At 42.1% G+C, this 24,633-nt stretch overlaps 1 protein-coding gene across 1 annotated transcript in view; it reads right to left on the bottom strand.

Annotated features, from left to right (window-relative positions):
* Positions 1 to 3,892: 3,892 nt before the first annotated feature.
* The window catches only part of pou6f2 (POU class 6 homeobox 2), a 66,988-nt gene continuing 46,247 nt past the window's right edge, over positions 3,893 to 24,633 (bottom strand). The window contains exons 7-11 of the mRNA XM_068709513.1: positions 19,958 to 20,095; positions 14,969 to 15,178; positions 12,762 to 12,906; positions 9,691 to 9,859; positions 3,893 to 5,308 (exon numbers count right to left, since the gene is read on the bottom strand). Coding sequence (XP_068565614.1) covers positions 4,801 to 5,308; positions 9,691 to 9,859; positions 12,762 to 12,906; positions 14,969 to 15,178; positions 19,958 to 20,095 — 1,170 coding nt within the window. The 3' untranslated portion in view covers positions 3,893 to 4,800. The remainder of the gene's footprint in view (positions 5,309 to 9,690; positions 9,860 to 12,761; positions 12,907 to 14,968; positions 15,179 to 19,957; positions 20,096 to 24,633) is intronic.

Raw genomic sequence — 24,633 nt, 5'->3', positions numbered from 1 at the left:
ACAAAAAGAATAACATCAAATAACTGAGTGGAGCTGTACACCTCAGCCATCACCACTCAAAAACACATCCAGTGTTTTGAAATGAAGGGGGGGGGGGGGGGGGGCTGAAAGGAAGACGAAAAAGCATCCCGAACATCAGTATACAGTCTAATGTTAATAATTTATGTTGTCTGTGCTTTTTATTATTATTATTTATTTATTTACTACTTTCTTTTCAGCAGCCTGCCCGTTTTTCAAAGGCATCACGGACAGGGAAGCCGATTCTAACTTTTGAGTTTAGTTTCAAAAGGCTCTCTCCCCGTTTATTTATACATCTCTCCTTCTTTACACTTGTCTTGTTGTTATTTTGCGAGGCGAACACATGAAGGTTTGATGAGAAGCAAACCTGACATGCAGCCTATTCTTCTCCACTGACCCCACGGAGATCTTAATACAGAGCTAGATATTGTTTGTAAGGCTCCCTTAGTAGCCCGTCATTAAATGCGTCAAATAGTCGGTTTATCTGTCCAACAACAAAGAGGTCAGAAGTCGAATAACATCCGAACTATGAGTGTGTGAGCAGGACGGTTGAGATGCACTTGACCATGACCCCTCAGAGGGAGAAGGTCAGGACACGTTTGATTCAGTTTGACGGTTTCCATTCCTGTGTTTATGTGGAGCTGAAAAGATGAAAAGGGGAGTCAGGGATGTTTGTGGAATATTTGTATGTTACTGAAACGTTTGAACTCAGCAGCAAGCTGTACCTCTGTCTATCTATCTATCTATCTATCTATCTATCTATCTATCTATCTATCTATCTATCTGTCTGTCTGTCTGTCTCTCTGTCTATCTATCTATCTATCTATCTATCTATCTATCTATCTATCTATCTATCTATCTGTCTGTCTGTCTGTCTCTCTGTCTATCTATCTATCTATCTATCTATCTATCTATCTATCTATCTGTCTGTCTGTCTGTCTCTCTGTCTATCTATCTATCTATCTATCTATCTATCTATCTATCTGTCTGTCTGTCTGTCTGTCTGTCTGTCTGTCTATCTATCTATCCGTCTACCTACCTACCTACCTACCTACCTATCTATCTATCTATCTATCTATCTATCTATCTATCTATCTATCTCCTAGCATTAATTTAGCCTACCTAGCTGCCACAGACCCTACATAGAACTAGTTATGTGGGATAAATAACTTGATTACCTGCATTCTAATCAATAACAATTTAAACAACAGTTTTAGCCCAGAGGCACTGAATGAATGAATTCCACTAGCGTCATCACTTCTAATCTGTCCAGCTCGTTAGCGTTAGCAGAAGTGTAGCTGTTCTTCTCATTATGTAGTCACTGCCTCACTTATTCATGTGGAATTATGAATGTTAGGATAACAATAATTGAAACCAATAATAGATTAATCTACAATATAGATTTAATTTAATTACTCCAAATCATGTGAATTCCACCCGAGTCATAGTCAGTAAACTGCTACTCTGCTAAATTAGTTAGCTTTAGCAGGAGTTTAGCTGTCTGCCCCCCCCCCCCCATCATAACTGAATCAAGCTATTGTGGAATAACAAACTACATACTAAGATATTAGTTCATATATTTCAATTTCAGATTACAGCGAGCGTTAAATCCGTCTAGCTTCAGTTAAGCTAGCAGTGGCTAGCCTCTCAAGCTGTCTGTCTCTGTGACATTGTTCCATGCATCGTTGTGTCATGGAAATGATACAATTCGATGGACAATTCGATGGCATAATTATATATATATATATATATATATATATATATATATATATATATATTTAAAAACAGATGCCAACAAATCTTGCATTCATTTTAAATCAAATTCATCTTTGACCAAATATGTATTTACACCAGTTTGGCTTTATCTTAAAAACTCATTCTACTGAAAACAGGACACACAATTCATGTTAAACAATTGTTTATTACTAATTATGGTACAAATCAATGTGACAGACTTGAAGCTTTTTTTAATTTATTTTTGGAAATACACAAAGTGCTGCTTAACTGACCAAACAGATATTGCTCTATAGATTAAAGTACAGCTTTCAGTCTATAAAAAAATTAAAACCAACCTCTGCAGGCTCTTCAGCTTTGGTTTCGAGTTCTTCGACTTATTAACAAAACATCAAACCGGTTCGTTTGTGTTAGTAAAACTTCACAAAAGCATTCAAAGGTGATTATTGACAAGTTATCCTAATTGGGTTAAGAGCAACATTACTGTAATCTCCTTCTTCTTCTACGCGGGTCTACAGGTCTGTGACAACTGAGAGGTGAACGTCACAATGAATGAGAAACAATGCAGCAATAAAAAAAACTATAATAAACTGATGACCAGAGAGTCACGTGGCTCAGAAAACCACCTCACAAAAACAAAACAATCATGTGTCACATCATAATAAATAAAACACAAGCCTCTCCCTCCACATTGAAGGTGAACATCGACACGCACACACACACACACACACACACACACACACACACACACGCACGCACGCACGCACACACACACACACACACAGACACACACACACACACAGCGCAGAGTAACCGTCTGTCTTTTCTGCTGCTTGTGTGGCGTTTGTATGACTCACAAGAACAGTGCTGAGGTAAACCTTGGATGAACTACTGTACATTTCTACCTTCAATTATTTTATCTCAGTTTTTAAAGATTGTCAACATCATGAATCTATTTCTCTGTACAATGTGCATAACTATAGAGAGCTTTGGTCCAGCATTGAAAAGTTGAGCAAAGGCATAACTCCTTTCTGTGTCTTCTTTCTTTATTGATTTCTTTTTTTGGTTTTGGTTAACAGCTTTATTGGTAAGCCTCAGAGCCTGCTGCTTAATCACAAGTTAGTCTGGTGGGTGATTGCGCACATGTAGTATTTTTGGCCAAAGATTTGCCTGAACGAAATATTGGAATACAATAAAAACGTAATGAATCTGTGAAGTGGAAGTTGCTGTAGACGTACAGATGAAAATGTACTTCAATATATGATTAAATAAATAAAAGATTATATTAAAAATCTCTGTGCATCAAATGAAATGAGCTCACTTATTTCTTTAAAAACGTTTAAAGCTTTTTCATGTGTTTTTCTAACATGTACCGAGTGTGTGTGTGTGTGTGTGTTTTTCCAGGCAGTGAAGAAGAACACAGCCGAGCACAGAGGACCGAACGACTGAGATAACCAATGTGACATGGAAGGACAGATATCGAGCAGACACATGATTCTGAATAAATTGCATCAAATTTCGCCTCACTTCAAATTAAGTTCACTCGTTCTGACATGTGACACTTATTCTCAACGTTCACTTTTCTGTTTTTTTTGTTGTCTTTTCCTGTGAGGGTTTTTGTGAGAACCAAATATTTGAAGGGATGTTCTTTGCGTGGAATATTGACGTATCCTCACAAGGTAAAACCACGTAAGATGAACAGCTCAGTGCACAGTGGTGGAGAGTCAATTGACTGAAATTAATTTCTACCTGAAAAATAACCACAAACAGATGAAATCTTGAACAGAATATGTAAAAATGAACATTTTAAAGCATTTTACTGCAGTAGAAATAAATTCAAAGGTGCAGAAAAATCATAATTTCCTTAAAATGTTTGATTGTAACTGGTTGTAAACGTTCAGTTAGCAGAGAGGAATGCAGAATATAAAGGAAATATTCATCTTTGCAGAAAAGCAGTTATTTTGAGTTAATCTGGTGAAATTGATACAAAAAATATTCCTTCTACATGTGGTTTGAGTTGAAGCATGCAAAAGTAAATTCATCCAACACATTTTCTATCCTGCCGTGATGTAACATCACAGCAGACACTGGGTGACATGGTAGTGTTAAAGTTGTAATAATAAAGTAAAATAATAATTAATAGAAGGTTAAGTCTTCACCAGTGCTTGAGCTGAAATGTAATATGTGTTCTTTGGCTATCAGGCTTTGGCAACAGAATGACACAGTAGCTCAAAACAAAGCTGCAGTAGACTGGACAGACTCCTCCTCCTCCTCATCATCATCATCATCATCATCATCATCATCATCGTCATGTGAAAGTCCTCAGTTTACTCCCTCCGTCCGTCCTCGAGATTATTAATAAATAACTGTAAAAGTTGTACAAAGTTACACTGTGACTGAAAATATTTGCAGATGAAACACAAATCAGAGGCAAACAACATTATTATGCATTTGTTTAACAGCAAAGGATGTTTTTTTTTTTGTCCAAAAGAGAAACTTTATCAGTGATTTCAATTCAAAGACAGCACTTTTCTTTTTTTTTCTTTTTTTAAAGATATTTACATACAAACAATGAAGAAAAACGTAAGCGAGACAAAGATAAAATGTATACTCAACCTCACACATATAGCTTAGATTTGCCAGTACAAATGTAAAAATTTAGAGCACATTTACATTACAAAATTATTCTTAGTACTCAGATGCAACAGACTTTGGTAAATAGTGTTTTGATTTGGTATGATCTCTTTACTAAATCCCTCCTCGTGGGAACCAAAATTTGGGCGATAGACTGGTCTGTGAGGCCAGAATGTAGAACTCTTTGAAACAGCACACCGTACGTTTTTACATAATTCTCAGATATTAATCTCTTTTTTCATGTTTTTTGGTTTCGCCAAGGTCATTTACATAGCTGTGGTAATCACACTGACAACACATAGTTTTTTGACTGTCCATCCGGGTTTTTTTCAGTTCTCCTTTCAGTTCATCCCCCCGCTGTTGTTTTTCGGTGGCTGCCACTTCGCCACTCCACTGTTTTGCCCGAGAGCTCGTTCATTTCGGGAGCTCCTCTAGAGAATCAGTGAGAGGGTCCATCGGGGCAGCCGGGCCGAGGTCGGGCTGTTTCAAACGCTTTATTGTGTTTTTCAAGGCTTGCCTCTTGTTGCAGAACCAGACGCGCACCACCTCCCTGTCGTAGTTCAGTTTCTCGGCTATTTCCGTCATTTCCTGTCCAGAGGGGTGTGTGTTCTTCTCAAAGTGGCTGTTGAGGATCTCGAGCGCCTGCGGGGTGAAAGAGGTCCTCCGCTTGCGTTTTTTGGAAGGCTCGCTGCCGATAAACTCAGTCAGGTTCTGCATGCCGGATCGGTGGCGGGCTTCAGCCTCGGCCATCCAGCGCTCCAGAACGGGCTTAATCTTCTGGGCGCTTTTAGGGGTGATGTCCAACTTCTCAAACCTGGCAGGATATAAAAGGCCAGGGTTCAGTTTTCCTGTCAGACTGCTACCTATAGTGTTCTCTTGGGCTTCCTGTGGTAGGAAAAAGTGGCTTCTCAGGATGGTGTGTCTGGGGAGAATTGAGAAAAAAGAATCTTAGGTGCCCTGCCAGAACAAGGGATAAGCTGCCTGCCTTTTGTCTCCTCAACCAGAATGCCACAGGGACGGAGACTAACATCCAGGTACACATCCGAGCCAAACTCCTGTATTCTGCACCTGCAAGCACCTCAGCTGCAGCAGCTGGAGGTGACGGTTGCCAGTAGTGGGTTAATTGTTTTGGAGGAGGCTGTGCCTCTGTCCCAAATTGGCAATAGTGGAGCAAGGAGATGTTGCCAATGACTAAAATCAGGTCCAGTTGAACCAAAAACATACAAAACATCTAACTGAACACTGTACTTCAAAATTCTACAAAATTCAACAAAACAGGAATTACTTCAAAATATCCCATTTCTTTCCCTCAGGTGGTAAAACCCCCCCAAAAAATCCACTAATGCATGCAGTTAAATATGGCACCATCATTTATTTACAAAAGGAGCTTGAATTATTAATCAAAATGTACATTTAATACATTTTTCAAACTTTCTTTCATCCTCTAACAACGTCTCATTTTATATTTAATAAGAATACATTTGCACACTCTAATCCTGAAAGATGCTGCAACGTTACGGCTGCTTGACGTGTAATTCTGACTTTACGTGAACTCTGCACACTTTTAGCAAGTCCCGGTAAGAATGGACAACGAGGCTTTTTATAACAACCCTGTGATGTGAACACATGCTTTATATAGAATCAGACAACATGATGCATTCCTCTCACGCCTGTAATGTTTGTGGTGTTTAAAGGAAAATCACGTTATCTCTATTTTGATTAGATGATGTTTTCATTTACTGTTGTTGACCGGTCAGGTAGAAGTGATGCTAACTGATCTACAGGGCAGATTGAAGTCTTTTAGTTTGTCGTTTGTCTTTTGACGACATGTGAAGAAAGTTACGAGGATGATGTGCGATAAATGGTCCGTTAAGACTCAAAACAATTTCAACACTTATTGAACACTTAAACCTTTTTAACTGAAGGAACAAATCAGGATTCAGTCTGCTTCTTTAATGGGTGTGTCTGTTTTTTGGGAAAGTCTTGGGGATTTTGTACAGTTGTAATTTGTTCTCAAGTCTCTCTCTCTTTTTAAAGTATTTTTGGAACCTTATTTGACAGCAGACGATAAAGAGTTGACGGGAAATGAAGGGAGACAGAAGAGGGTTGTCAGTAACGAAGGACCCAGCTGGACTCAAACCGGGACATGTCGGAGTCTAGGACTGCTAGGATGCACATTCAGGTCTTTATTTTGCAAAAAATATTGGTTTGGGCTTGTTATTATCAATTTAGACAACGCAATTGTGTATCATTATATCTTAACATATGATTTCATCAGGATATAATTCCATTGAAAGACAATAAATACTGAATTACAGCCCAGCCCTAAGAGGAAGATTTACATTCCGTTAATAGCTGCTTTTTAAGAATAATGAAATAAATAAGCACACTTGAGTTCACTGAAAGGGTGAAGTGTGTGAATGCTTTTAGTAAAACAACTCCTGAACTGACAGCCGCTCTGACGGAGAGACAGCAGAGATGTGCTCGGCTCTCTGCGGAGCAAACAATGCACACAAGACGGTTTTAATGGCGAGGTGAGCCGCTGCAGACAACAACGGTGAGGGAGAGATGACCATGCGTGCATGAACTTCCTCTGCTCCTACACTTTGTTGGTGCATTCCTCCTTGTCGACAGGCGTGTTATTTATAACCCCCCCCTAAACAGTGGAGAGAGGAGGGCTCCATACTGCGGGGGATACATTAGTAAATATGAGGAGTCACCAGAGACAGGACATTTCATGGATCAACAGCAACCGCAGATACTAAAATGAGTTGAGAGCCGCTCAGCTGGGGTATGCACTCGCTCCTCTAGTGCATCTGCACGAGGGAGATCTCCCTGAATGCACCTCCAGCCTCTCTTCTTAAAAGTACCGCAGGAGGCTGCTTAGACATGCTGTATGCTGAGGCCTGAAGGTTTACAGCCATGAACCAGAGTCTTTGAGAAGTGAATGCTTAAAATAGGCTCTGGACGATACGCATGACCTAAAACCTACAGTATGTGAGGAGATTTACCTCGACAACGATGGATATGACAGCTATTATTATTCATCCTCGGGTCGGTTCACTTCTGATGCATTTGTGCTGTTTAGTTAAAGCACGACCCGTTTCAGACACTGAGCAGCCGGCACTGTTTGTCTGTTTATAGATATTTAGATTCAGATAAGGCTGAGATAAAGGGAGAAATGGGTGATATGACAATATATACAGTGAGACATTGTCTTTTGTTCGACTGTCAGAGATTGTGCCAGACTGTTTATACTTGTTTATTAGTATCTCTGGCTGTTATAGACCAATGTGGGCAATGTCAAAAGGCATTAAGCAGCTTGATTAGTTATGATTTATAATTATAAATACCGTAATATTAGTATTTCATTCATATCGCTCAAGCTTACTCTCAGGAGAGTTGGCCTCCAATGCTTTGTTGCGATTCTTTGTAAAGTTCACTATTCAAATATTTTCTGATTTACACATTTAAACTGTATTTCATGAGGCCAAGTTCTTAAAAGGCTGCTTCACGTTGAGTATAGTTAAACACTGATCCTACGAAGAAGTTTAGTTTTTGTTTCATAGAAAAAAACTGAAGAAAATATTTTTTAATTTAAATTTTTTTAGGTATTATACACACAATGTTGAAAGCTTGGGAACAATAATCTTCCATTGTGAATCACATTTGAATCTGTCAGAGATCTCTTTTATCTCGTTTATCTACGCCGACTCAAACGAGTCTTTTGAAAGAGTTAGCTAATGAGGAAAGGGTTTATAACGGTGCGTTGAATCCTTTGCAGTGTTGAAAACACGAATAAAAAAGGAGTTTTAAATGTTTTCTATCTTAAATTGTGAATTTAAAATGACAAATGTGTGACAGAATTAACATTTTTGTATACTCGTATTAGCTAAACCGAGCTGAAATTGAGGCAGAAGAGGACATGCTGGCACATCATCGGTTTGATGACGCCCTCTTGTAAAGCCTGTGCCTGTTTACATAAACTAATAAAGTGCCTGGAAACATACTGAGCAATGAAAGCAGACGAGATGGAAGCATCTGTCAGTGTCTGTTCACTGTCTGGGTTCAGAGCCGGAGCCCCAGAGCTGCCGTGACGTCCCGGTTCTCCTCAAACTCCACGTCTGTGTTGATGTTAACTAAACTAAAGCATGTGAAGTTTGCCCCTCTACTTAAAACATCGGGATGTCATGTTCAATGTCATGCAAACAAAAAAAACCGGCATGAATAACAGCCCACAGAGTGTTTATTTTTTGAAGCTAATGGCTTTTAATGTATGTTATAAATATTTGAATTATGCCTGGCTGTAAATATTTGATGTGTGATTTCAAGACTTTAAACATTAGTCAGAGCTGGCTGAGCCTCATCAGAACCCCGGCCCCCGTACCGCTTCACATTTTATCCGCTGTTTGATGTTGATGCGATGACATTTTTAAAAGTGCGTGGCACTGTGTCACATAAACAGTACAGGTCATCAGTAAAGCACATGCAGAGCGACATTAAAATGAATACGGGAATAAGAGCTGAAGACAGAGAACTGATGCAAAACAGGCTACAGTTGAGTTGCATCTCGTGCGTTTTTGGCAAACAAAAGTTGTCAAACACATATATCCGTTAATTCGATTTCAGTAAAAACATTTGCTAATTTGGTAACTTTTAAATGAATCTTACACTAAATTGTTTTTGCATGGTTGAATAACATTTTACTATCTGGTTCTCTTGAAGAAGTAATATTTGGGCATGATTATTCTGACTTGAATGAGAAATGTGGCTCATTTGGTGTCTTCATGCTAAATGTTAGTGAAGTGGAAAAACAGGAGGGGTGAAACACTGATTGTCTGATTGTCTCATGAATATATAATGCTCCATTTATAACTAAACTGTCCTGGTGGCAGCAGTAAAACATGGCAATCTTATTAACAGATCATTGCCGTCAAGCTCTCTCATGTTCAGGCGGAGCGGCCGGCGTCAGGCCTTAGTAATTATTAAATGCTTTAAGTGCTTCGTGTAATACTTGTGTATGTATTTTACATAAGTAATATCCGGCTGTCATGTCAGCGAATGAAAAGCAACGGAGAGGAGGAAGGGTAAGTACAGACATGAGAGCTTCGTTTGTCAGGGTGGTGCTAGTCAATTATGTATTTTAATATCTTAACAATGTCTGTTAAAACACAGAATGAAAAATAGATGGCAGATATGAGCACCAGACAACTCAGTGAGGCTGCACCACTGTCTCTGCTTTCATCTGTTAGAATGAGGACGTATTAATCAGAATGATGTGTTGCCCTCTCTGGTCGTTCTTACCTGCAGATGGCAGACTGGCTGTACGCCGGCCCCTCGGCGGCGCTGAGCGCCTGGCCCACCTGAGTCTGTGTCAGACCCAGAGACAGCCGGCGGATCTTGAATGCTTTGGCGAATTCACGAATCTCCTCCAGGTTGACCCCGTCCACCTCGCTGGGGGCGGTCTGCGGGTCTACAATACAACACACACATCTCATTTTATTAGCCCTCTGCTCCTCTGTTGCTTTCCTCATTTCGCAGAGTGAATGAAGCAAACATCGAGACATACGTGATCATGATCGTCTCTAAACCGCTTTTACAAAACAGTCCAGCTCTGGGTCAGAACTTATTATTTTCTCGCTGCCCTTCTGCTGTAAACTCTCAGAGATGTTTGGACGAATAAATTCATCCGAGGTGTGAATGCAGGCGTGCCACGGCTCTGACTTGCAAGTGTAAATCTTTAATCCGACATACAAAAGCATATGGACAAAACCGCATGACGCTTTTTAATTCAATAGATGAGCGGCTAGATACTGGAGGTCCTTTGCTTTTATCTCAGCTGTATGAAGACACAAATATACTGACGCTAGCCCTCTGAAATAAACATTAAAGCACATTGAAAGACATTATTTCACACAGCTGACCCTGTGTGAAGACGGCTCAGGCCTTCACACCCGCACACACAAATCCTCCAGTCCGACACAGAACAGTCTTTATGCAAACAAATGCCGGTTCTGAACCTCCGCATTTGAGCAGATCTGAAAAACTTCACTGAAGCATTTTGACAAATTTCCCTGCTAATAAAAAGTGATTTCACATTGTACATCAATGTCAGGTGCCCTGGCATCCTGCTTACTAAAGCAAAGTTTGTGCCTCTGAATTATTCATCTTGGTCATTATCAATGAATTATTAAAGGAATCCTCCAAGCGTATTTAAGCAAAAATCTATGGGGCTGCCATCTCGTTGTGCCTCATAAGTGACGTGTAGCGTATGCGGCGTGCTCCAGACGTGTGAACACTTGGAAGATGGGGGACTGGAGACTCCGAGCCGACTAAATGGGAGGGATGAGCACTCACAGCTTCGGGTCCCATCATCTCCACATTGATGAGCATCTCCTCATCATTCCCTACAGAGTCTATTTACTCAGTGGGTTAAAAGACTAATGGTACTCTAGAGGAACTGGTCTAACCTCTGCTTCCAAATTTGTCTTCAGACATGAAGTCACAGCCCAAACACAATAGAAGAGCTAAACACTTCTAATCTATTTTGCAATAGAGAACGGAGCAGTAAAGCTTTCACAAAACAAACAGAGAAGTAAGTAAAATGTTTGAAGAGACAAATTAAAAGACACTGAAACAATGAACACAATTAATTTCTCAGCCTCCATAAGCTCCTTTTTTTTTAAATGAGGAGACAATAACACAATGAAGTCGAGCTTCAGTCTCTGTCTGTCCTCCACTTAAGGGAAAAGAATTTAAATCTATAAAGACTGTGAAAATGTGAATAAGTACCGTTGTCTAAAACCTGATTTACACCTGCTCTTCCTTTCTCTTCGTGATTGACGTTTTCCCATCTGATTATTTTTAAATAACAGTAACAGACAGTCTCTGCTCTTTAATCTGCTTCTGGCTCTTTGTTTGTGGCCAGCGGCTGCAATGACATTTCATCTTCTCCCCTCAGCAGACGACTCTGATTCTGTCACGGCGTTTTCTTTGTGTATGTATGCGGAGAGTGATATTGAGAGGAAGTGATATGGCTCGTACTCAGCATAAAGCATTAATTCTATTTACTGCACAACTGAGCCACAATGATTTTGTGCAGACTCAAAAATGGTTTATAAGATTTTTTTTTCCAGGCTACAAGTAAACACACACGAAACACGGTGTCTACAACAAGTTGATCAATGGCGACTTGTTTTTTATTAAATTCAGTGGCATTGTAGCTGCCTTTGAAATGAGTTTACGCAGAGTTTAGGAGAATCGACTCTGACAAATGAAATTTATCTGAATAAAGCAGAGTTTTAAAAGGCTGCAGCTGCATGCTGACAGGCTGAGGCCCAGTGATTTATAGGCCCACGCAATGGGAGAATGAAACTTATGTTCATTAAACAGAACACACGCCACTTTAGATCGTCTAATAAACCAAAGAAACAAGTCAGGAAACATGAAACAATTGCAGGAGGCGGGGACCAGTCAGAAGTTGTCCACACAGAGTAATGTAGATACTGTGCGGCCGCCATGTTGAATCTTTAAAGGGACACTTCTGACAAATTACAAAACATATTTGTATTCTCTTACCTCTGGTATTTAGCCATGCAGAGAGTTTGGGGTTAATCTGGGTAAATTTTGAAATGTTTGCCTCACCTGAATACAATGGATGTAAATATAATAACAATAATTGCATATAGAAAAATCTGCAGCAACACGTCTTCACAGACACTGAGTCCCTGTTACTCTAGATATTCCACAGAACACGTTGTCACCATATTTCAAATTAAAACAACTCACAGTGAAAAAATGCCCATATGATCTGTCCATATGATTTCTGTCTATTGTTGGTTATATAATAATAATAAATGTAATTCTTATCAGGATTTAATTTCATTCATTATAGTAATATTTATTTTCCAACATTAATTCCTCTGTACCACAGAGCTCCATTGTTGTCCAAAAACTATCAAATATAACGTCAAAACACTGAGTAACTTTCATTTGGTTGAACACACACACACACACACACACACACACACACACACACACACACACACACACACTGTAGTTTATTTGAAATAAATACCACATAAACTTGTGCTGCTGTAAATACTTACTAGAGCACCAAATGTGTATTAATCGGCTGATGAAAATACTCCATTTACTCCTGTTTGGGTGACGCCCTGCTGTTTTAGGAAATAATTTAGCTTTTTAAAATCACTAGTTACATGAGAATATGTTTTGTTGTTATGTGGGAGACATCACCCTTTAACGCACATTTACTGCCATGTACTATGTGTGAAGAGTCGGTGGACTTGCTGTGGTTCTTTCTTCCATGCATTTGAAGACGTGTGGTGTTTTCGTGAGCTGTGTCGGACACTTACTGCTGACCAGCTGCCCCACGCTGAGAGCCGAGGAGGAGGAGGAGGTGGAGGAGGAGGAAGAGGCCTGGTGGAGAGGACTCTGTCTGTGCGGCATGTGGAGCAGGTTGGGCTGAGACGATGCCGGGCCCGTCTGACCCTGCTGAGCCTGAGGCAGCTGGACACACACACACACACACACACACACACACACACACACACACACACACACACACACACACACACACACACACACACACAGCTGATATAATATATTGACAGCACGCAGTACACAGACATATCCATTATTTCCTCTCCTACATCAGCACAATAATCACCATTTATAGGCTATTGTGTCATTATGGTGATTGGAATATTAAATCTAATCAACTAATCAACAGATATTAAATTCGCCACTTAGAAGCTGAATATAATGACCTCTACCTTCTACCTAGTGATGAATAAATGTTAATTACTGCCTGCAGAATCTAAACTGACAGTGCAGAATATAGCATCAATAGTCTGCTCAATAGACTACAGCAGTGGTTCACTACTGCAGGAGACAGTGAGACTCAACTCAGGTACCTCACAGCTTCACAGCGCTTCTCTGCCGAAAACAACTTAGTTAAAAAAAGAAGAAAAGAAAACTGCTCGTGACAATTAGAGTCTCCTCTCTCGTCATCAGACCTGCGAGGATGCCAATAATGGCAGCCTGAATCTGAAATATAAATGTGGACACAGCAGTCCCCATATCAAACATAATTCATGATCCACAAGCTACGTTCTCTGATGGCGAGAAAACGATGTATTTTCATGTTTTATGCACATTTGAATTGCTTTTACAAGATCAAGATGGTTCGTCTTCTCTCTTAAAGCGAAAAGCTGTCTCTGCCGTAAGCTAGGCCGGCTTCTCCTCTCCTTCTTTGCTATTAATTATTTTCTCTGTGGCATGTGTTTGTTTGGATGGTGGGGGGTGTCAACAGCGATGTGCACACTGTCAGGACTGTTGACAGGCACTGAGAATTATCTAGCTTCGCTGGAAATATTCGAGACTGCAGACTCTGACAACCGTAAATTATGCCCACGGAACAATGTGTACATGCGGGCTTTGAAGTGGAGACAAAAGCATAAACATTATTACAAATGCATTAATTCATTCGAGAGTATGATCTGGTGTTTTGGGGAGCCACAATTAGGTGTCCATCTGAAGTTCATCCATTCTAAACTGTACAGGCCTTCAGTGTGAACTTCTACCCTGTAATTCTGTGCTGACATCGTCATTATCAAGTCAATAACATGTCATTTGTTGCGTGCATGCATCTGACTGCACAATTGATCACTGTATAGATCTTCAAGTTGGAAGGAGAACAAGTACAAAAAAATAAAGAACTTTGTTTTATGCGCCTTCCTTTAAATCAAAACAAAATACTTCTTGTTCAGGTCAGAGAGGACAAATCACGAGGATGGAGAGTGTGATTGAGGAAGGAGAGAAGGATGGAGAAGGGGAGAACAGAGGTATGAGTGGTGTGATGAAAAGTGTGTTTTTGTTTTCTGTTTTTTTTGGGGGGGGGGGGGGGAGTCTGGGCTCTGCAGGGGCTCCCTGAGACTGAGTCTAAAAGGTTGGCTGACAACCTTCCAAACATGCACATACACAGAGTGAAGTATGCAAACACACACACACACACACACACACACACACACACACACACACACACACACACACACACCATGCAAACACACACACACACACACACACACACACACACACACACACACACACACACACACACACACATGCCAACACACATGCAAACACACACACACACACACAAACACACACTCACTCACTCACTCACACACACACACACACACACACACACACCCACACCCACACACACACACACACACACACACACACACACACACATTGTGAACAATTGTACCGAAAACTATTTTCGAAGTGGAATGACGCAAATGATCGTTATGAGGTTTGAAGCAGGAGAAAACAGGAGGTGTTTAGCATAAAGCAGACCCGACTAGCAGTGCTGGAGTAATGCTGTCATGAATAAACAGCTCTGGTCTGACTCCACTAGGTGTTGCTCATTCAACAGTTTTAAAGTCATCTCTTGATCACTGTTGAAGCAGCAGTCTAAGTGTGTAATGATAAGCAGCCTTACAGGACGCCTTCCTCTGAACCTGTGTGCGTGTTGGAGCATCAGAGTGCATGTTACCTGCTGTCCAGGCTTGATTGGTGACAGCGTGATTCCCTGGGTGTTGATGACGGGCAGGATCTGATTGCCGATCACCGTGGCGATGATCTGGCCTTGAGCGTTGGTCAGAAGCTGAGGTGTAATTGGCTGTACCTGCAGTGCTGGGTTGCCACCCCCTGATTGGCTGGAGGGCCCTGCAGAGTTGGGCATCAGTGGGATTGTTCCAATTATCTACAAAGGGGGTAGAGAGGAGACAAAATCAGCCGGGCAGTTTTAAAAAAGAAGATGGAGCAGAGAGGGTAAACGCTACTGGAGGTATGAGTCTTAATGATCTCTGGCGCTGTGAGTCTGTTTTTTTGGGGCTTTTTGGAAACAAAGCATGAGCCGGTCATTTAGCCGTGTTGTGAGGTTAATCAGAGCACTCAGTGTTTGAGTCTGTGTGTGATTTTTTGTGTGAAAAACATGCACAAGTGTCCACTGAACATCTGTCTGGTGGTTTTACAGGCTTGAGCAAGTGAAGCCAAAGCAGACTGCTGGGAGCGCACTGCAAAGGTCAGCGCTGAATACCTGTGTGTGTGATGGTGCACACCACTGACTGTATTATCCATCACCAGGCCGAGCCCGGGATGAGTGTGCGTATGTGCGACTGTGTGTGTCTAAGTGTGTTTGTGCTTAAGTGTCTTTGTCCGTCTCTGGTGAGAAGGAGTGAGGCTGCCGAGAGACCTCTCTCACACACCCAGAGCAGAGAGGAAGAAGTGGAAGGAAAGAGCAAGAAAAGAAACAATAAGAGGGAGAACAGAGGAGCATCAGAGAGTGAGACAGGACCTTGTGTTTCTAATTCAACTCTCAGGGTCCCAGGGGTACTTCATCCCTCCTCCACCCCCCTCCAGCTCAGGCTTTCCTCTCCTCTGTGGCTGTAATCAGGAAGGGCAGATCAAAGGGGGCGGCAGAGTGTCACTGCAGCGTTTTAGCTCTCAGAGCTGCCAGAGTGTGGCCAAGAGTGGCGCTTTAGGGGGGACTTAGCGCCTCTTCACCATGATGAAGGTTAATGTCATCTGGGGACTGGTTCTGAGCAGCCGTGGCCCCGTCCCCCCGCTGACATCGCTCCTCCACCAAGCCTCATTACACCAGAGAGCAGCTCAACGTGGATGAGACGCCCATCATTCCAAATTCTGTTATTTGGCATCTGGACAAAGAGCTGCTTTTGCAAAAAAATTGCACCGTCTTCAACTCTTCTTTTTTAAGTTCATATTTTAGTTTAAGCTTCTACACCTCAACACAAAACTACACATAGCTTCTACATAACATTAGCCAGGCCTCGTCTGGCTCCCTTACAGCCACCAGTGCTGATGTGTTTCAGCACTAGGTCCTCCTCCCCTCCCCTCCCCTCCCCTCGTCTCTTTGACATAATAGGGAGGGATCAGTGAGAGAAAGGTGGGCCGACAATCTGTAATTCATCCCTGCCACGGCTCATTTGCTTACGTTGCTTCGCATTAGGGGAGAGATAATTTATCTCTCTCTCTGCGCCGGCTTTACAAATTCGCTGTAATGCTCTCCTGCCACTTAGCATATTTTATTGCTCTGCCTGACGCTCTTGTCTCCGGAGTCCCACTGATCCCGCTTTGCATGCCGCTGTGGCAGGGAACTTGTTCCGCTCAATTATTCATCGTCATTGGACTAAGTGGTTGTTCTATAAGCATAATAAAATAGCAGACAACTGACAGCTTAGCTCTTGTCCCTGTCCCACAATGCAATGCTTCTCCATCTGACTATCTCAGGCAGATGTTTCACGGCGGTGTCTCACAGCTCTTCTTGAGCTGGACGGGTAAAGCTCTGAGAGCAGTCGACTGTTTGAGAGCTAATTTATAGACAGAAGGGAGGACTTTATTATGGGGGGAGGTTTACAGAGCATGGCCCTCATTTATTAAAGTATTCTGCAGTTTATAGATTAAGGTCATGATAATCAAACCTCAGACTTTCTGAGCGCTTCTGTTTCATAAAAAGGATCACTTAATGAAACAATGATTGGTCATTCTTTTAACATAAATAATCAGATCTAAATCAGCTTATATTGAAGCAAAGTTCATCACTTAACACTGTTTGGCAACATGTCTATATTCTCCATATCAAATGAAGTATTGTTATGATACTAAAATTCTAAAATGTTCTAAAAATGCCCAACTGAAAACACATTGAGACCATTTCCCACCATATGCTGATGTTTTTAAAGAAGTCAATGTAACACTTCTGTAATGTTCTCTAACTAACCTTTTACATTGTTTTTATTTTTACGCTGCAGTACTCAAAATAAACCTGCAGGAACATTACTCTCTGAACATGATGGGGACATGCAATCATTTTCATTTCTTCAGGTGCAATTTAATCACAGCATCATTTCATGAATCTCCTGTTCACTGCTCTCTCTTCAGTTATTTTTCACTTCGTTCCCGTTTATTTGGCTTCCTGCGTTCGCTTCCCGCTCCACTTCGTATGGCATGTGAGTAACGTGCCTCTCTGCACCCAGCAGAACTCATTAAGATTATGCTGCTCTTGTTTCCACAGAAATGTCATCTCATCTCTCCAGCCAGGGCAATCTGTATCTTTAGCCATGGTCGCCAGGCAATATCTCTGCCCATTTTCTCTCCTCCACTGTTCATGCGGTGAATTGAGACCCAAGAGGGAAAATGTTTGGGAAGTTTGGACTCGTGTCAACACACAAGTCCAAAAAAGCTAACATTCAGAGCAAATCAAAGGCTAAAATAGCAGACTTATAATGGCCGAGTCGACAGAAGACGTGTCCTGGGTAAGCTGTCAGGTCTATTAATTTAACAGCACTTGTACACATTTCTCAAGTATACAACAAGATGCAGATACAGTAGATACATTAATTTATACAACTAAATCGTCTGTTCTGTTTTTTTATATCATCATAAATGTTTTACCTTTGGTTTTGGGATTGTTGGTCGGACAAAACAAGCAAAATTTGGGAACTTGTAGTTCATCGAAAGAATAATTGATACTGGAAATAATCAATAGCTGCAGTCCTTCAGAAGATTTACAGTTACAAGGGCAACAGCAGTTTACACCGAGGTTACATTTAATCTCAGGGCTGGAAGCTTCCGTCAATACAAAGGGCACACTTGCTTTGCAGGTTAACCGTGCATGTGTTCCTTACCTGTTGTTCTCTGCATTAGTTCCAGCAGAGTCCACCTCAGGGGCACAGAGACCTCGCCAAATGCTGGGAATGCTGGGAGTAAAAAAGGGCTGCATGGCCTGACAACCCAAATTCGGGGTAGAAGCGGGTTCCATGTACAAAGCTAAGGAACCAGTTTATCAAACTGGGATGTTCCACGCACACACAAACCATGCCAGCGCTGCCTACACCTTTCAGGACGTGCGGTACGCTCCATGAAACGGCCCTAATGTCCTCACTTCCCAACACGGTTTTACTGCCACATTAAAGCTGCAGGCACAGTGAGAATTTACAATAGAAGATGTTCACAAAAATGCCACAAAGGGGAAAAGGAATCTGGAGTGACGGTTAACAATATTCTGGCTTTTATCCACAGCCTTAATCACTGTTGTAGAGGCGCTGAGGATAAAAAGAGCCTCATTGATTCCCCTTGGAGAATAGAGACGCTGGGCCCAATATAATTAAGGTTTAAAAACATATTGAACTCCAAACATCCATCAAACACAGCACTTTCCAAGGTCTCCAGAGCTCCCGCTCATGAAAAGCTCTTTTGACAGAGTTGTGGAGGAAATTAAAAGGTCAAAGACAGTATACCGTGTTTTAAATTCAAGCAACAGTGACTTTTCACTCATGGAGTACAAGGATGATAAAGATCGTTCTCTCAATTCCAATGAAACACTCCCCTGAATTTATTATTTATTAATTATTCTTGTTTCTTAGCCTTTCCATGCTGACATACGTTCTCAGAGTGTTTGGTGGACCTCTAGCCTTGTTTGAGGTATATATTAGCCTGTATAATCTCCTCAGTGCTGGGGGGAAAGGGGGGGCGGAACCTTCTGATATGGCAGTGCGTGTTTCAGAGCCCTCCGTCTGAATAATGCTGTGGAATAATGAGGTGGGGAGTAAAGGCTGTAGCCCATGGCTTTGACCGTCTCTGTGACCTGATTATGTCAGGGACTGTCAGCCGCCAAGACACTACAAAAGCACAGAGCATCCCATCAAGTCCGTATCCACAGTGATCTGTCCCCAGTGCTGCAGGCACCTTGTGAGTCCATACTGTCTCATTAGCGACATTTAGCATCAAGCGCTCGCACACGGACAACGCTTCACTATAAACAACGAGGCATGGTCACACTGGTGGACCTGAAACCTAAGCCCAGCGGGCTAAATGTCAAGTTTAACGATTCAAAATCAACTGTTTTTGCTTGTTTTTATTGGTAGTTTTATTGGTACCTGTGCTTTGTTTTCACCACGTCTGTGTTAAGTTTTGTAGTGAGAACAGTGCACGTGTTAAAAGATGAAACAGGGGTTAAGGTAAATAACAGAGTGGCATGAAAGGGCACATTGTCCATACAATTTTCCTTTAATATGTGCTGTGTGCACCTGCGATAAGATGATTCATTAGATAGGGACCTACAATGACAAGCATCATCGTTCAAGCCTCTGGCTACTGATGGAACAATTCTGCAGCCACCCTGCAAATATGACAAGGTCAGCGTTTTACAGCGACAGGCGCATGCGGATAGGAGAAAGAAGGGCTTTGTTTATTCCCAAAAAGCTTAATATATGGTGGGGTGGCTACTAAAGTGTAGACAAACAGCTTCAAGACAACACACACAGCTCCCCCACTAGAAATCTATGAGGAAAGATCAGAAATACTATACAACTGTTTTGTTTGGAGCTGCACATTCGTACGTGATAGATGGTCCAGCAACATCTCTCACAGATCTGTTACCAAGGGGACTGCAGTATTTAATTAGCTGCAGGTATAATAGATCATTCAGAATGCATGTCAGCTTCCAATACACAGCACTCACCTGTCCTTGTGCGTTGGTGACCAGCTGTCCGGTGGCTCCTTGCAGGTTTGACAGGGCGTTGCCGAACACCTGAGAACCGGCGATGGATCCCATGGCCGCCGCCGCCGCTACCGCCGCCTGGCTGGCCAATGGATTCAGCTGGTAAGAGCAAAGACATGATTAGTCTTTAATGTCCCCCATGCAGATGTTTATTAGTATAATGGTAATTCTGTAAAAAAAGAGAGATTCAGGAGGGCTCTGTGTGGGCGGAGCTTCATTGTTGCCAAGGCCAGAAAAGGCTAACCGCAGTGAGGTCTGTGTAGACCAGTAGTCCATCATACAGTTCCCAGAGGTGTGTGCTCCTCAACCCAGTGGGAGGCTCAAGGGTAGGGAGGAGCAGAGAGAACGGGAGGGTGGTTGTGAATAAGTGGCCATTTTACCACTCTAAGTGCCTCCTCTGGCCCCCGGGGCTCCCCACGGGTCGAGCCGAGCCGCTCCACCCGCAGCATTGGACCAACAGCGTCCGCTTTCACAATAGAGCCAGGCTGTGTGGTCATGCATCATTGTATCGCCAACCCCCTTCAATACGCTTCGACTGAGAATTCCTCCTGCGTCATAATGCACTATCGCACTGCTACTTTTGAAGGAGAGGAGGGTTAAAATGACCATTTCTTACCCTGCTCTGTAATGGACTCATCTGGTCCGGCCTGTGCTTGTGAAAAGAGGCTCCTTGCATCGGGGACGGGTTGTAGAGCCCCGCCACATCGCCATTTATATTACCCGTATAAATCAAGCTAACCACTTATTAGGGGGCTGAAAATGCACTGCTGATTTGGTTGTAGTGCAGCAGAGCAAAGTCTTATTAGGTTGAGTAAGTAGATCAAAGACCAAGACGAGATAGGAGACCTCCCAATTACTCAACAGAATAGAGAAATAATAGAAACATTGCTTAGAAGCAGGCTGGCTGCTCCCTGCTGCTGAACGCTGGTTGGAAACATATTCAAACAAAAATGCTGAAATTAAAAGTAGAGTCTATATAAGAGGTTTAAAACAGCAGAAAGGATTGCATGTGTTATTAGATTACATTTCTGTGAAAATACAATGTGCTGTTAAAGAGCATCGATGTTTCCACTCTCTCTGCTGCGTTCATCTGAAACCATTCCTTTTTTATTTTACCCCACCACCATATATTATTACACTTTCTGAAATCAAATGATGAAAAAATGCCACAGAGCGATCAATACTTTTTCATTGACAGTAAAGGTTAAGCACATTAAGAATGACACTGCATTTGTCTTATGAAATCATATTTCATGTAGGTGGCCTCAAATTGGCCGTGATTGATATTGCCTCCCCTCGTCTGAAAGTCATCCACTTTTTCCTCGATAATCGCAAGATTGTCTTTTATGTGTCCAGCAGTTGTCCTTCGGAAATCTTGACGTCTCAAATGTTAGAAAAGCACAAACCTGATTCTGACTTTGTGTGCAGAAATAACAGAAAGGATAACAGAACCTCAGTCACACTACGACATTCGATGGCAAGCTCCCACATCTGTATGTACCTACGGAGTAATACTTGAGCACATCTGGACGCTCCAACACTCTGGGAACATTCAACACACTGACGGCACAGCCTTCAAAACACAATTTGGGGTTCAATATCTTACCCAAGGACACTGCAACATGTGGACCGGAGGATCGAACCTACCTTTAAATGATACCCTAAAATATCTTCATAAATACACACAGGTTTAAACGGTTACACTGTATAAGACGTTTTGTGTTGTATAAATAGTTACCAAAATCATATGCCAAGATGGATTTGGCCAACACATGTCTAAGCAAGTATAATGTACGCTACCATCAGTATCTTCAAAATCCTAAAAGATACGATTTTACCAATTTGGGGGGAGTTTTCTTGAGACACTAGCAATCGAGTGAATCTGAAGCAAAGTTTTGACAAAAAGGAAACACGAACTAGGCAAACGTTGTAGTTGTTCATTCATGTTAGATAATATTGTCCGTGTTTCTTGCTGTCTGGAGACCAAGACATTATGAATATATATATCAGGGAGGACAGCTCATCACGTGAGTTGCATGGTCCCTATGTCACAATTTATTCAGTTAAGGCGTTTCCAAATCCCATTTAGCGCGTCAACTATTTTTCAATCGTGAAAACTTTCTTACACAATTGAGGAAGTTTTATTGAATTTTGCTGCTTTTCTGTTGCAATTTTTCAAAATGTGCATACAAATATGTGAAACATAGCTACTCAGCAGATACATTGCTCTTCACTTGAAGAAGAAGAAGCAGTTGAGAGCCCAGCTAGTTGGTGGTAGTTTCTGTTTTGCAGACGTAAAATGCCTTCTTCAGCGTCGATGCAGGGCTCTCTCAGCCATGTTGGTGAAGACAGTCTTCTGGGTGTTGTGATAGTGAATGTGGACACAGAGAAAAGCCAACAGGCAGTTAAATAGAGTTAAAAAAGGCTGCAGATCAACACACAGATAATGTGATCTGCTCGGGCGAGCACACCCCGAGTCTCCCTTGAAAATCTGCTGTGCTCGGTGTCACTGCGTGAGTGATAGGTTGTTGGAGAAGCTTTCAGATTTATTTGAAACATTATCATTGAGTTTCATTCGATGATAGCCCTTTCAGGTGCTGTGTTATTCTGGTAAATCTAGGCGAGAAGAGAGCCGGCTCTACTGCTGCATCTGCGCCGGCTGTGGGTAATATGGACAGCAGTTGGAAGGAGAGCCAGGAATAAGGAGCGGCGAGGCTGTGTTCAACACCTAAACAGGTGATTTTCCGCCACGGTGACTCCTCTCAACACCTCGGCGGGAGGCACAAAATGACAGACCTGGCCTAGCATTTGTACTGATTGCATGTGTTGGAGGAGATAAACAGTGATCTTCCAGTTTGCAGAGCCGGCATGTTCACCATTGTGTTTCATTCGTTTCATTCCCAATGAAAAGGGGCGTCAAGAGGACGTTCAACAGCGTCGACCGCTCTGGTCAGTGCCGGGATAACAAAAACAAACTGTGACGCTAAAGTTAAAATTGTCTATTTGGCCAAGACATTCTCACAAACCTTAGCACCACTCAAGCCTCCATAATATCATGTGACATCATCTTGTCACCTTTTAGTCACCACAACTGCCATCACTCTCTGCACTATCACAGTTTATTATCGGCAAATATAAAGGGCTATGCAGGGATCAGCAAACACAAAATAAGTGTCTGTGAAAGGACGAAAAAAGACTGCAAATTCTTAAAAATGCATCTTTTTTTCCGTGGACGGTGTGAAGGGGAGGGAATCTAAACACCGCCAGGCTCTCCGTTGCCTGTTTGACCATGAGGGTCACCTGGTGCAGCAACCCGTGTAATCTCAGGAATAGAAGGGAAAATAGCGTCCCCACAAACCGTGGAGAGACCCCTGGAAACCAAAATTGTCTGACACAAACTAACTGTGGAGTTTATTCTTGGTTTTGCTCTTTTCATGTGGCCGTTTTAAACTTAATTGCTTTTTTTTTTTCTTGGGCCTGCACAGGACAAAAAAAGAGCAAAGGTAAATGGACAAAGTGGTGCAGACACCAGCAGGCAGATTTGTCCACGCTCAGGATTCAGTTATGTTCTGCACATCTATGATTCAACAACAGAATCAAACATCTCTAATACAGCAGAGAAAAAAGAAAATATACAACCACGGAGAATGATTTAGCAAATTAATGATCAGTAATGTTTTTAATTGACAATTATGTAAATATACTTTTGTCTAGAAAGTGATACTAAAATGTTTTTCTTTTCAAAAAATCTCTGATTGATTACAGGTGGAATAAGTACGTTTGTAAAAATATGACTCATGCCAAAGTCTTCATGCTTTACGTGCTACCACTCAAAGTGGGTCAAACTGTGTAAATTAACAGCACTACTGTTTCGGAGAAGAATGTCCTTTATCTCTGGAACAACGTGGAAGTCTCCCTCGTTTATCCCGGCCCCACATCTCCGTCTCTTCCCTGCTCTTTTCCCACTTCGGAGTGAATGTAATCAGCTGTGACATGAGAAAACGCGCTCTCTGTCTGTCAGGACTCTGCTAGTCTTCTGCTGACAGTCCTCTGCTGACTCCCCCCCCCCCAAAAAAAAAAACCGGCCTCTTCCCCCACCTCCCTGCCTCCCCTCCCTCCCATCCTCTGTGCTTATGAACATCAAAATGCCATTAGGCCCTCCAAAACACCTCTGGTCCCTTGGTTAACGGGGCCTCGCACTGTGGTCGTGCACTCTGAGTCCTCCGAGCCCCGGCTATTGCTCACCACTGGGCCTCTGCTGCAGCCGTCGTGAAAAATAAACCCCGAAAAAGAGGCATTCTTGAGGAAAAATATTGGGAAGTGAAAGACGGATAGAACAACTGGGGCAGATAACACCCGGCAAAATACAATAACGCTGCATCCGGAGACGATCGGACATTGTAATTGCTTAAGGCATCGGAGGGACGGTGGTGGCGGCGGCGGGTGTGGATGTGGGGGTGGCATGGCGGGCGCTAATGGAGTGATGTCATATGAAACGCCAGAATGACAGCTAGTTAACTCGGGAGGTTTGGCTGATCAAATACAATGCATTAACTCCAGGAAATGGATATCGCAGGCAGCCTCAGAAATGGCCATATCTAATGAGGCAAAATGCAAATGAAGGAGGAAAAGAGTCG

This window comes from Cebidichthys violaceus, unplaced genomic scaffold (genome assembly GCF_023349555.1).
Source record: "Cebidichthys violaceus isolate CVI_PGR_0920_01 unplaced genomic scaffold, fCebVio1.0.p SCAF_15, whole genome shotgun sequence".
Taxonomy (NCBI): Eukaryota; Metazoa; Chordata; class Actinopteri; order Perciformes; family Stichaeidae; genus Cebidichthys; species Cebidichthys violaceus.
The sequence above is the reverse complement of the archived record's forward strand: the minus strand, read 5'-3'. Positions and strand labels throughout refer to the sequence as shown.